General features: G+C 39.3%; 1 protein-coding gene across 1 annotated transcript in view; it reads left to right on the forward strand.

Moving 5' to 3' along the window:
• The window catches only part of GRM7 (glutamate receptor, metabotropic 7), a 249,134-nt gene that overhangs the window by 136,262 nt on the left and 97,608 nt on the right, over positions 1-15,264 (forward strand). The window contains exon 5 of the mRNA XM_014544687.1: positions 1,710-2,645. Coding sequence (XP_014400173.1) covers positions 1,710-2,645 — 936 coding nt within the window. The remainder of the gene's footprint in view (positions 1-1,709; positions 2,646-15,264) is intronic.

Raw genomic sequence — 15,264 nt, forward strand, 5'->3', positions numbered from 1 at the left:
CATTGGAATTTAATTTCTTCTCTCATTAATTTGGTAGGTGTATCTTTTGCAACTTGTAGATGCTGAAATTATTTAGTACATATAACTTTTAGGACTCTTGGTTGCAAGTGATAGAAATGCTATGTAAAGTGTTTCAGCATAGCAGAATTTACTAGCTTACATAATGGCACAACCTCGGGAATTCCTGCTTCAGGCATAGCTATATCCAGTGGCTCAAACAGGCTCAAGAGTAATCTTTGTCTTCAACTTTCTGCATTGCTTTCCTTTGTGTTTCCTTCTTTTCCTGACAAACATCTTCCTTCTTGTAGCCATAAGCACCAGCCAGCATCCCTACATGCTGGAAACTGCAAGTCCAACAAAACCAAAGATTTTTAATCCGTACAATCTCAGGAAAAAACATGAAATTAAATCCTGTGCCATTCCAAGGCAATCCCATCCCTGACTCAGGCTCTGGGAGGAGAATGTATCAGTGGTGGGTGAAGTGTGGTCCCTAGAGAATGCCCAGCAACAGCACCTGAGATTTTATTACAAATACATATTCTCAGGTCCCATCCCATACCCAGTGCATCTGAAAATTAGAAAGTAGGGCCAGCATACTGGGTTGCAACAAGTCCTCCACGTGGTTCTGTTGCACAGTCAGGCTTGGGATCCACTGTGGTCTACTCACTGGCCACGCTTGTGTCCTGTGTGCTGCCCCCGGAGCTTCCGTGTAACTTTCACAGAAAACTCACAGAAAAGAGCTCTGAGAAAGTGGCCTCAGAAAAGCAGAACAGTAGCTGCCATTCTGGCAAAGCTGAGCAGTGTCCACCACCATGAATTCCAGCCCAATAGTAAAGTGTTGTATTTCTAATGCCATTATTTCTCAGAACACTGCTGATATGGATTCCCTTCCAGAAAATCAATATTCTTATTAAGCAAACACTTGTCTATCCTCTTCTAAGTTAGAGTGTTTTAGTTTAATTTTCATCTCCAAATAGGTACATGGCCAATCTTGAAAGGTTTCCAGACCATATTATTTTCTGATCAAATGCTTCCTGACCTCTTAGGATATCCTCCACTAGAATTAAAGCCCTCAAAGTGAACCTTTTCACTCCTGGGTGATAAATGAAATGAAAGTCTTACTCTGCTTCACAATTTCTCAATGACAATGGCAGTGATGCTACAGAATTTAAAATAATTTTAAAACATTTTAAAAGCACCTAATAATGGAGATGAATTTAGCTTTTTATATTACTTCAGAGTGTTGAGTGTGTGTGTATGTGTGTGTGTGTGTTTGTGTTTCTTACTGTGGTTTGGGACATTTGCATTTATCCTGGAGAAGGCAGTAGAGAGCATGTGGGTATTTCTCAATTTATCTAATCATAGAACTCCCCAGGGAACTTCTTAAAAGTAAAGATCCAAAGGCTCTTTTTCAGGATATTCTTATTTGGGAGGTCAGGAATGGGGACAAAGAATTTATACTAGTATTTTTTAAAATTGTCACAGGAATTTCTTAGAATCAAGTATGTTTGGAACATACTCTACGACTATGTGAATGGTAAGGATGTTGCAATGGATTGGTAGGGGGTCAAATCTTGGTTGTAGATCCTACTAGAGGAGTAAATCACATGACCTCATCAGGTGGTCAAATACTTCTCTTATGTTTGTTGCCATTCTTTCCCTTTTCTCTCGAATAATGCGCTGTTGCATTCGTATCCCTTACACTGCAGATCGAGGACATGCAATGGGGTAAAGGAGTCCGGGAGATCCCCCACTCCGTGTGTACTCAGCCCTGCAAACCCGGCCAAAGAAAGAAGACCCAGAAGGGAACCCCCTGCTGCTGGACCTGCGAGCCTTGTGACGGCTACCAGTACCAGTTCGATGAGAATACGTGCCAGCATTGCCCTTATGACCAGCGGCCCAATGAGAACCGGACTGGCTGCCAGGATATCCCCATCATCAAGCTGGAGTGGCATTCCCCCTGGGCCGTCATCCCCGTCTTCTTAGCGATGCTGGGCATCATCGCCACCATCTTTGTCATGGCCACTTTCATCCGCTACAATGACACGCCCATAGTCCGGGCATCTGGGCGGGAACTCAGCTATGTTCTGCTGACGGGCATCTTTCTCTGCTACATCATCACTTTCCTGATGATAGCCAAGCCTGACGTGGCGGTGTGTTCCTTCCGGAGAGTGTTCTTGGGCTTGGGGATGTGCATCAGTTATGCAGCCCTCTTGACAAAGACCAATCGGATTTATCGCATATTTGAGCAGGGCAAGAAATCAGTGACAGCTCCCAGACTCATCAGCCCGACATCACAGCTGGCCATCACTTCAAGTTTAATATCAGTTCAGCTTCTAGGTGTTTTCATTTGGTTTGGCGTTGACCCACCCAACATCATCGTAGACTATGATGAACATAAGACAATGAACCCCGAGCTGGCCAGGGGAGTTCTCAAATGTGACATCACAGATCTGCAAATCATTTGCTCGTTGGGATATAGCATTCTTCTCATGGTCACATGTACTGTGTACGCCATCAAAACTCGGGGTGTCCCAGAGAACTTTAACGAAGCCAAGCCCATTGGATTCACTATGTACACGACATGTATAGTATGGCTTGCCTTCATTCCAATTTTTTTTGGCACCGCTCAGTCAGCGGAAAAGGTAAGTGAAAATGCACCCCACACCATGCATTTCAAATGTGTTCATTTTTGTAAAGATGGAAACCAAATTAATTGTAGAGAGCAAGAGGTTTTATATATGCAGAATGGTATTCCTAAGAGTAGAGAAAGCCAACATGAGCAGCATCAAAGCTACAAAAGTCTACAACCTACAGGAAACTTTGCTATGCGTATGCCACTTGGAACCAACCAGTGGTAGCCTTTTCCAGTTACTTTATTATAGAATTACTCAATATAGCAAGAGATTATCCAGTATGAAATGATCTAATCTATTCAAAGTAATCCTTCCTATAATTACTTTTCCACTCTCTCTATTTACACACATATTTCTGAGGGACAGGAGAAGGGGGCCACAGTTCCTCATCCTCCAGGATAAGGATGGTCATTCCTAGCTCGCTCGCTCTCTCCTCAGTGGCTCTTTAGGTTGTCACTGTGGATTGGATCTAGTACGTGAGCTATATAAACTATTAGAGTTGCTCAATTGCATGTTTGTGGGGATGGATATATATATCCCATCATGTACCTCTTAACTGTGGGGATACATTCTGAGAAATGTGTTGTTTGTGTTGTTAGGTATATTAATCACATCAAGTGCTTCAGAGTGATACCAGAGACTCAAATTTGTACACACACACACAGTAGAACAAGTATCTTCAAACTGTGAAAGTTCAAAGTTTTTAAAATTAGTGGGCCCTAATATGTTGGTCTTAAATATAGTCACTGCACATGATCCCCACGTATAATTATAAGTTTTTATGCTTCTGAAAATTAAGCAGCCCTAATGTGTTGATTCTTAATGCAATTCATGTATGACTAGCTGCAGGTTCGACTTGCATGCAAATACGGCAACACTAAGGTGATGGTTTTGTGTGTAAGTGATTCGTACACATCTGACTTCTATACCCACCCCCATCTGCCTATAATTTTGTGTATATGCAAATTGGGCAATTTGAATATATTGATCTTAAGATGTGGTGTCCTTCACTCAGTGAAGGCAGTCTGACATGTTGGTATAACTGAAGCCAGAACTGAGACCCAGAGTCCTAGCTTGAACATTCTGTAGGAGAAAGCATAGTTATAGTTTGATTAGAAGCTAGGATGTTGGGGGTTCAGCCTGATCCCATGTTATTTTGGAGAAGTCTCTTAAACATTCAGGGACTTAGTTCCCAAAGTGGGGCAAACAAAGAGTGAAATAGGACTGTCTACAGATTTCTTAATCTATTAGTTGAATCTGATATTTTATTGCTACTTTTGTTCTCTGTTTCATTGTGAAAAGGGATTAATGGTATTTTTCTGGTTTTTCAACTAAAAATGTCTTTTACCTATATTATTTGATTCAAAAGCTATAAGTTTAGACTGCATTTTTTAAAGTGAACATCTCATGAAACCATGCAGAATTCTAAAGCTAAGGACAGGTTTGATTCAAAAGCTATAAGTTTGATTCAAAGTCTAAGCTATTAGACTGCATTTTTTAAAGTGAACCTCTCATGAAACCATGCAGAATTCTAAAGCTAAGGACAGTGAATGGTTCCAGATTACAGTCTTAGTCATAAAGTGTCTCGAAGGAAGTTCTAAAATGTATGCTCAATGAGCATAATATGTATCTGATGGTATGTTTCATATTCATAATGCATGTTTACTGTCGTCTGTGAAAACTTGACTTTCGTTTTATTGCGTCTATCTATCCCTGAGCCAAGGGGGTAGTAAAATATGAGTCAGGGTAGTGAAATGCAACAAAGAGAAGAAGGAAAAAAATTCTCCAAATGTATCCAGGTAAGTCCATAACCATTGAACTTTTTATGGGGCATGATGTGCATCATCCAAGCCTGTGGAGGTAATGATCATTTTCTTATGAAAACAAACATAGTTCCCCATGCAAGAGGTTAGGAAACATTAAGTCCTTTTCTTAAAAATTTATTCTTGAGGAATATAAAAGGGAAGAATAACTGTGGTTGTTTTATAGATGAGCCTTTTTGTAATGCATGTTTGACGATCTACTAGTATGCATCTACCATGTCATTTACCATTTCTATCCATTTCCAGTCATGACTATGAATCTTTTCAGGAAGGTTAGGGGGTATAATTTACTCAGTTAAAAAACCTGTAAATGATACAAAATTTTAGAAATTGAATTCATGTATTCTGGTTGTTCTAGTAAATATGCTGGTAGCACTGGACTACAGGAAAAATGAAGCTTTCTTAAAGCAATGAGCTTTTTAATCCTAGAGTTTAGACGGCACATATTCCTCTTTGTACACCCTCAGTGGGTTATGGTGTTCTACATGGTTGATTGGCACAAAGGTACTGAATTGTCAAATGGGAATAGTGATTTGTTATGTGAAAATGCACACACTTCAATAATAGGCATATAACTAGACAAGCATGAGTGATCAATTAAAAATACTGGGTGTTTCAAAAAATGTATACACACTTTAGCAGCTCAATTTTGAAAAATGAAATATGTTTTAATAAACACTGCCTTTATAACTATTCAAAGTGTATGTATACCTTTTGGGGACACCCTATATTTAATGGACATAAAACCATGGACTTTAAATTGTGGAAGGTGACAAACTGCCAAATGCAGCCAAGAGGTCACAGCAAAAGGCATTCTTACCAAGCTAGCAAACATAACCCCTTCTTTTTTGTTTAGGTTTAACAGTTTTGTTTCAAATTGAAACATTTCATTATAATGGGGGGGGACAATTAGTCAGTGAATTCAGTAATAACTATTTACTGTTTCAGGAAATTTAATTTATTTTGATTATGCTATGTATATCTTTGTGAAATTTCTCATCCGTTGAGTATTAGCACAGCATAAAGTATGAGGAATGTTCCTTATTTCTTGCAAAACATCAACCTCCATGGCTTATTTTTTCTCTTGTTAAGGAAGATGCTATCTTGTTTTATTTGTCTTTGCTAACCCTGTACCCTCTGAGATGAGTATCTTACAACATGGCTGGGGAGGGAAGATGTAAGCCTAAGCAGTAAAAGAACCATTCCTGGTTGTAGAATTTATATTTTAGGTGACTAATGATTCTTGGGAAGATCGCCAGTGGTAGGGCAGTAGCATGGTAAGAGCTAGTTTGTTTAGTAAGTTGTGGTAATATCCCATTGTTAAATAGTCACACTGTTTGTTGGAGAACTGGATTATTTTTCCATGAGAAACAAAGGCTTGGCTTGCGGATACATCTATTCGGAGAGCTTTGCATGCCACCTGGAAAAGAAGCACCTTCAGGTCGGGAGGACACAGGCCACCCAGCCCAAACCTGAGACACCCTACAGATGCTGTGTTTATTCAGAACTTTCCAGGTTCTTTTTTTAAAATTATTATTATGAAAGTCACATTTCTTTTTTTCTTTTTTTTAAAATATATTTTATTGATTTTTCACAGAGAGGAAGGGAGAGGGATAGAGAGGTAGAAACATCGATGAAAGCATCGATCAGCCGCCTCCTGCACACCCCCCACTGGGGATGTGCCCACAACCAAGGCACATGCCCTTGACCGGAATCGAACCCGGGACTCCTCAGTCCCCAGGCTGATGCTCTATCCAGTGAGCCAAACCGGCCATGGCCACATTTCTTTTTTAACCTTTTACAAATAGCATGTAAATGAAGAAAAAGGACTCCCAATACCCCATTCTAGAGAGACTCATTGTCAACAGTTTGATGTCTCTACTTCTAGATGTATAAATATGCACATATTCACACACATACACAAACTTATTTTTAAAAGAAAAATCCTTATTTTTCCTTCTGGGGTGCATCAAAACACAGTGGAGAGAAATATTCCGATCCATAGTTTATCTGAGGCTGTGCACCCATGCTCTGATGGGCATGGAGACTGCTGGTTGAGATCTTACTTCTGTTGTTTACTTTGTCTGTTTCTGGTTATATCAGTAGCATATGAAACCATCTCCTTTCTGCTTCCTGCTGTGATCTTGGTGGTAACTTAACTTCTCTCTAAACAGCCCTCTGAAACCAGCTGGTATTAGCCAATGCCTTTGGGGGTGCAGTCCGCCTTTATCCCCTTATGATGTATCAGCTAAGTTCCACTGCAGTCACCTAGGATAGTTGGAGCCTTCATCATCTTAGTCTCTTCCTTTAGCACGAATAACTAGTTCAGCAGGTAAAAACCAAGAGCTTGCATAAAACTGAACAGAGCTAGAATAAGGAAAGAGTTTATGGCATTAAAACTAAGGTCTTGACCATTTGAGATTTGAACAGAGTTGCTCCAATGAGAGAAAGTTCTGCTAAAAGGGAAGATTCAACAAGAGACCTTGAATCTGCCCCCAGTTGGGGTGCTCCCTGGAGCACACTTTTCCCATTAGGTATTTTCCACTTTGAGAATTCAGCCACCAAGAGATCCATCCTTAGGGACCCAGGCCTCACCTTTAGAACTAATACCAGGATCATCAAGCAAACCTCTGTCCTGTGGCATTTACCAGTGCATCAGAGGCCACCTATCATTTTGAGAAAGAACTTTTCTCAAAGCACAAGAAATCTTGTGCTAGGAGCTGGCCTCATGCCTATCCTCCTCATCATTCTATGGTGCTCTGAACCTAAACATTATATATATTTGGATGTGTCATCCTCCTGGGTTCTTTGATTTTGATGATGGCTTCACAGATGAATACATTTATCAGAGTTGATCAAATTGCATACTTCAGATATGTGTAGTTTATTACATATCAATTTGTTAAAAACAAAACTTAGCTAGGTAAAATTTAAAAATCTTGGCTTTATTCAATGATCCATGAATTGGGCAGCATCCCATCTAGAAAATAGGAAGAAGCATTGAAGAGCTGTGTAGGATGAAAGACTTGTAGGTGGAAGAGGTTGGGGCAAGGAAGTTACTAGCCATCTCCTTTCTGCTTCCTGCTGTGATCTTGGGGATAACCGAACTTCAAACAAGCAAAGTGGATTGTTTCAGGCAAGGTCACCTTCCTTGGGGGAAAACAGTGGTTTATCAGGTGGATTGCCTTACTAGTATTGACTAGTACAGACTGACTCCATGAGATTACATTCCTGGGAGAGGTTGAAGCCACAATTAGGTTAGATATTAAGTCTCAGTTTGGTGATGTTGTTTTAGCACAAGTGACTTCATTTTAGGACCGTTGCTTTTTTTTTTTTTTTTAACAAAGTATACATCAATAAAACCATGAAAAAATGCTTTGCACAGAAACCCTTTCTTTTCTCTCCTCTTCCTCCTTTCTCTTGAAACTAGCATTGTATAAATGAATTCGTGTATAAAGAAGGCTTCAGACACTCTGGCACATGGTAAAGGCTCAATAAAGAACTATGTCCTTCCACAATAGTCTCCCCTTAGCAAAACAATTTCTGTCAGGCGTTGCCAGAAGGTATTTGGGAAATCATAAGTATAGAATATAATATGGATTAGGGGATGACAAGATCGAACTCTGGAGAGGTGGTAGAGGTGAAATCTTGGAGGACTCCGTATACTTGATTTTTTTAGGTAAGGGAGGAGTGTCCTTCAGTGAGTTGGCAGTGAAGTATGACATTGTTGGCGTTATGCTTTACAAATATTATTCATTGCTTATGAGTAACAGTTTGCATGATAGCTATAATATTGTGATATATATATATATATATGTATATATTTTAAATATATTTTTTTTATTGATTTCAGAGAGGAAAGGAGAGAGATAGAGAGATAGAAACATCAATGATGAGATAGAATCATTGGTTGGCTGCCTCCTGCATGCCCCTTACTGGGGGGGTTCTAGCCCACAACCCAGACATGTGCCCTTGGCCGGAATCGAACCTGGGACCCTTTAGTCCGCAGGCCAACACTCTATCCACTGAGCCAAACTGGCTAGGGCATATAATATTTTTATTTATAATATCAAATATATATTCTAGTATTTGGTCTTTGTCTGTTTTCTGTCACAGGGCTCCTGTAACATTTGGAATTTCTTATGTGATAAGAGTAATAAAGGTGTCTTTTGCTATGTTAATGAGATGACTTTTGGACTACACCTATGAATGGGGGCTGGTTGCTAGGCAACCAACCACGTGATTACAGAGTTGGACCTTTTCAGTCCAACCCCCCTCCTCCCAACCCCCATCTCCAGGGAGAAGAGAGTGCCTAAAAGTTGTATCCATTGTCAGTGGCCAGTGACTTAATTAATAATGCCTCTGTAATGAAGCCTCCATCAAAACACAAGGATGGGATTTGGGAGCTTCTGGGTTGGTGAACATTTGTAGATTTGGGGAGAGTGGTGGGCTGAGAGAGCACAGAAATTCTGCATCCTTTCCCCATACCTCTATACTATGCATCTCTTCCAGCTGGCTATTCCTGGGTTACACCCTTTTATTAAAAAAAATTGGTAATCTAGTAAGTAAAATGTTTCTCTGAGTTCTGTGAGATGCTCTTGCAAATTAATCGAATCTGAGGAAGGGGCGATTGGAACCTCCAATCCATAGTTGGTAGGTCAGAAGCACAGGTGACAATCTAGACTTGGAATTGGCATCTGAAGTTAGGTGGGCAGCAGTCTTGTGGGACTAAATCATTAACCTGTGGAATATGAGGTTATCTCTGGGTAAATAGTGTCAGAATTGAGTTGACGTGTAGGACACCCTTGTGTGGTGGTGTGGGGAAAATTGTGTACAGAATCTTTTAAACTTAATATGTATAATTGGGTACAGAATGTTTTAAACTGAATATGTAAAATTCTATTCTGGGAAGACAGACAGTGGTTACCAATGATGATTTAAAGGGATTTTTCTTCTGCTCAGACTTTTAGATCCATAATAGTATATAGAACCGGGGGGAAGCAGAAGACTGAGAACAGTTTCTTGGAGGAAAAACTTGGATCAGAGCTGATAGCCAGTGGTACTACCCCCCTTCTCCACCTGTTCAGTAAAGGGGCCAGCGGACCTCCCACACCATAGAATGTTAGTGGGGACCTGGGAATTAACATTCTGCTCCATAAGGTCATAGTAGGAAGGGGACTTGGGAACACTGCCTTCCACATACACACTCTCTCCCCAAGTACAGAGAGGGGCCCATGGATGAGGCTGCAGTACAGCAGTTATGGTATATATTATGGTATTAGAGATGGTTTTGAAGAATATCTATACACTAGAAATATTGTTCATACACAGTCTCCCTTGATTTGGGTATTGTCACTGTGTTGCCACTGCTTTAGTTTCTCCCAAGGATAATGGGTTTCTCTGGCTTTTCAAACGTAAGTAGTTCCTAATTAATACAGCTGTTCTCAGCTGATTGGCACTTGAGTATGAGAATGCAGAGTGCATGACATCTGCTATGGGGTTATGTACCCCCTAAGGCCCCAGCTTGTTAACCTATGTCTTTGATAGCTCTCTACCCCAGCTCAGCACCACATTGGGCTCTCCAGATCTGACTGGGTTTGGCCACAAAGCAATTGATAAGTCAGTGCATCGGGGAGTGAAATAGCCTAAATAAATGATAATCCAATTACAGACTTCAAGGAGGGCTCGTGTGGAATTTCTCTGATTGAACAAAAGTTGCATTTTCACATTCAAGTCTCAGCCAGATGAAGGTATTAGGGAAGAGAAAGGAACACAAGTAATCAACAGAAGAATTGTTGGGCAAGGTTGAGAGTACACGGTGGCAAAGAAGGGAAAATACAAGTCAATGCCACTAAATGAACAATTCCTTGAGGTTCTCAAAGGTCTTTATATACCTGAAGGGGGAACCTCAGGCACAGAGGGCCATCAGTAAAAACCTGCTGGTAGATAGTTGAATGACTAAAACAGAGTCCCGTTTTCTTTTCTGTATTGCAGACTCTAATCTTCACTTAGATCATTGATTTGGTCGCATTTTTCTAATTTATCACTTGCAAGAAGCTAATATTGTTTCCAAAGAGGCTTGATTTATATATAAGGTGTCAGTTGTTCACACCTGGGGAATTCTGGCAAACAGACCTAAAGCCCCAGACCAGTTTGTAATTATTGGATGTTAGTGTCCAAGACCGGATATTGAGGCTGGCTGAATCTGCCTTCCAGTACTTCAATTCCATTGTTTGTCTGGTAATCTTCCCAGTGCCCTGTCAAAGTGACTGGGTTGAAACTCCACGGCCAAATTGCCTTGTTGATGAGGCCTGGGTTGCTGCCCGTGCTGGACCAAATACCAGATGAATGGAGCACTTAGTTTTAACTCAGAAATCATATTGTTCCCTCTTTGTTTAATGTTTCAGATCCTGAAGTTTCTTGTGTATTTTTTTTAAGACGGTTAACAGGGGCAAGGAACCATATAGATGTTTCCAATTTGTGTAGTAAAATTTACTTCAGTTTTTAATCCATTTTTCCCCAGAATCCTTGCCAGATGGCTGGACAGGGATAGGGGTACGTGTTTTATAAGACCTTGGATCTTTTATATTAGTTTTTAAATTGGGACATTTCCTGGTTACAGTGCAGTGGAGAATAGGGTCAGAATCTTCAGCTTTTCCAATATTGAAAACCAGGCATAAAATGCTAACAAACAGCAAATAGAGGCCAACTGCCAACCCAGAAATTGAACTGAAAACTCTAGGAATGCCTGTGTCTTCCTGCCTGATTCCGGGGTTAAGAGCTGTGTGGATAATTGGTACATACACTCATTGAATTTTGGGTCCTCATACAGAGCTCTGCAAAATGGAAGGGCCTATCATTTCATGTTGTTGCAGAAGGCAGTCCCCCACTACCTCTGCTGGGACGAGAAAATGTAAGGAGATGATTCCTTAATGAAGACGCTGGCAACCCATCTGCCCGACTCAGAGGCACTGGTTTCAGGAACGGGTCCTCAGGTGTCTAAAGTGGAAGATTGTCTGTCACAGATCTCATGTGCTCCTTTCAGCTCTATGTTCCAATTGATTGCTTGGCTTAGAACAGTCAGTTTTCTGATCCAGGGCCTTCCATCACACAGGTCTTAAGAAAGCAGGTTAGTAGATGTACTGAAAAAGCAAATAGGAAAGGTTTTTGTTCCCCATCATGACATTTTCTTCCCTCCAGTGGCATACCACCCCTGAGCTAATATTCTAGGGGAGAGAGTTTTAAAATAGCTTTTTTTTTTTAGAATGGCCTTGTTATTTAACAGGTGATTTTTATGTGCCTGTTACATGCCAGGTCCATGGACCACAACACCTGCAAATCACATCACTCCCTTTAAAAAATAAATCGTCCAGTGGCTTCCATTGATATCATCATCATCATCCTCATCATTACCTCTCTGCCACCATTGGAATGACAATAGTGTTTAAACTCTTCCTTAGAGCCTGCGAGACTAAGATCAAGGGTCATAAACTATGGGCCACCGGCCAGATCTAACCAGCTGCTTGTTTTTATAAATAAATTTTTATTGAAACACAGCCATGTTCATTCATTAACATACTGCCAATGGCAGCTTTCAGGTTATAAGGTCAGACTTGAGGAGTTGGGGCGAGGATATATGGCCTGCAAAGCTGAAAAATATTTTTAATCTGAATCTTTACCAAAAAGGTGTTGTCCTTGCCTCAGGTGAGCTGCTGCCTCCTACCTCTCGGAGGCTCATTTCTTTTGCTTCTCCTTCTCATTCTCATTGACTTTGCTTCGGTCTTGGGATTTTCTTTCTTTCTCTCAGCATACTGAGACAGTTTCTTTCCCAGGACCTTTGCACAGATGTGCCCTCTGTCCAGGATTTTGTCACCCAGAACATCTCATACTGCCTCTGTCATCATTCAGATCTCAGCTTACAAAGGAGTCTTTTAACTCTCCTCCATCCAAGTTAAAGTTATCTCCACCATAGTTAAGTTCTGTTTCTGACTGTCATTGTCCATCACTAACTGATGTTGGTTATTGTCTCCTCATAAATATAAGTATCTTGAATGCAAGCACTTGCTCACTCTGGCTCTTCTCTGGATCCCTAGAGCCCCAGTGAGTGACTGGCCTTAGTAAGTATTCAATAAATCTCTGAGATGAATGAATGAAATAATGAATGAATGAATCTGTTGTAGAGTAAGATACAGACCTTGCCATCAATAAATAGTTTAAAAGCACAGAGAGCCCTATAAACTAATATCTGTGAAAAGTGCTACAATATAAAGCCACAGGAAAGTAGGATTATAGCAATAAATGAAAGAGATCAGTCTTGGGAAGAGTTTATCTATAAAGACTACACAGACCAGATTGATCTTCAAGAATGACCAGGCATTGTTAGATGGATAAACATTCTAAACTGAATTAATTTATTGTGAAAGTGCTTTATTGAAATTGATTTGCAATGAATCTATAAAAATGTCCAATCTCACACCCCAGTTTTAGTCTTCAGAATAGTAAATATGACAAAAAATCCATGGTAGTGAATGCATGAAAAAATGGATATTCCTAGGAACTGCAAATGGATGTCTACACTGATCAAATCCTTTTTTGGGGGGAGGGTTGGATTTTTTAAAAATTGTAAATATTTATATCTCATTTTTCTCAGTTGTATTGATATATGGTTGGGATTGTATTAAAGTATACACATTTGATATGCTCATGTATTGCAAAATGCGTGCCACAGTCAGTTTAGTTAACATCCAATAACTCAAATAGTTCTTTCCTTGTGATGAGAACTTTAAAGATCCAGTCTCTTAGCAACTTTCAAATGTACAATAAGTATTGTTAATTATAGTCACAATGCTGCTCATTACATCTCCAGACATTATTTATCTTAAAACTGGAAATTTGTACCTATTGGCCCCTTCCACCAGTCCCCAAAACTTACCTCTGATAAACACCAATCTGTTCTCTATTTCTATGAGTTTTTTGTTTGTTTAGATTCCATATATAAGTGAGATCATACAGTATTTGTCTTTCTTTATTTGACTGATTTCACTTAGTATACTGCCGTCAAGGTTCATCCCTGTTGTTGGAAGGGTTACATTCTTATAGCTGACTAACATTCCATTGTATATACATACCACATTTTCTTTATTCATTCATCCATTGATGAATGGTTAGGTAGTTTCCAAGTGCTGTAATGAACAGGGAGGTACAGATACCTCTTTGAGATAGTGATTTTGTTTCCTTTGGATATATTTCCAGAAGTAGAATTGCTGGATTATATGGTAGATCTATTTTTAATGTTTTTGAGGAAAGTTCACACTATTTTCCATAGTGACTATATCAACTTACATTCCCACCAACAGTGTAAAAGGGTTCCTTTTTCTCTACATCCTATCCAACACTTGTTATTTGTTGATTTAGTGATGATAGCCATTCTGACTATTGTGATTTTTCCCTGATGATTAATGATGTTGAGTATGTTCTTATATATCTGTTGGATATCTGTATGTCCTATTGGCAGAAATGTCTATTCAGATGTTGGGATTGTATTAAAGTATACACATTTGATATGCTCATATATTGCAAAATGAGTGCCACAGTCAGTTTAGTTAACATCCATTAACTCAAATAGTTTTCTTTCCTTGTGATGAGAACTTTAAAGATCTAGTCTCTTAGCAACTTTCAAATGTACAATAAGTATTGTTAATTATAGTCACAATGCTGCTCATTACATCTCCAGACATTATTTATCTTAAAACTGGAAATTTGTACCTATTGGCCCCTTCCACCAGTCCCCAAAACTTACCTCTGATAAACACCAATCTGTTGTCTATTTCTATGAGTTTTTTTTGTTTGTTTAGATTCCATATATAAGTGAGATCATACAGTATTTGTCTTTCTTTATTTGACTGATTTCACTTAGTATAATGCCGTCAAGGTTCATCCCTGTTGTTGGAAGGGATACACATTTTTATAACTGAATAATATTCCATTGTATATACATACCACATTTTCTTTATTCATTCATCCATTGATGAATGGTTAGGTAGTTTCCAAGTGCTGTAATGAACAGGGAGGTACAGATACCTCTTTGAGATAGTGATTTTGTTTCCTTTGGATATATTTCCAGAAGTAGAATTGCTGGATTATATGGTAGATCTATTTTTAATGTTTTTGAGGAAAGTTCACACTATTTTCCATAGTGACTATATCAACTTACATTCCCACCAACAGTGTAAAAGGGTTCCTTTTTCTCTACATCCTATCCAACACTTGTTATTTGTTGATTTAGTGATGATAGCCATTCTGACTATTGTGATTTTTCCCTGATGATTAATGATGTTGAGTATGTTCTTATATATCTGTTGGATATCTGTATGTCCTTTTGGCAGAAATGTCTATTCAGATCCTCTGACCATTATTTAATTGGATTGGTGTTAAGTTGTATGAGTTCTTTATATGTTTTGGAGATTTAATCCTATTGTATGTATCATTTGTGCATATCTTCTCCCATTCAGTAGGTTGTCTCTTTGTTTTGTTGATGGTTTCTTTCACTGTGAAAAACATATTTAGTTTGACATAATCCCATTGTTAATTTTTTCTTTTGTTTGTCTTGCTCAAGGAGACATATAAAAAAAGGTACTGCTAAGAACAAAGTTATGACTTATTGCCCATGTTTCTCCTAGGAGTGTTATGGTTTTAGATCCAACATTTGTTATTTTAATATAATATTTATTGTTCAGATTATTACAGTTGTTCCTCTTTTTTCCCCCATAGCTCCCCTTCACTGGGTTCCCACCCCACCCTCTGCC

The sequence above is a fragment of the Myotis brandtii genome, unplaced genomic scaffold (genome assembly GCF_000412655.1).
Source record: "Myotis brandtii unplaced genomic scaffold, ASM41265v1 scaffold378, whole genome shotgun sequence".
NCBI classification, from domain to species: domain Eukaryota; kingdom Metazoa; phylum Chordata; class Mammalia; order Chiroptera; family Vespertilionidae; genus Myotis; species Myotis brandtii.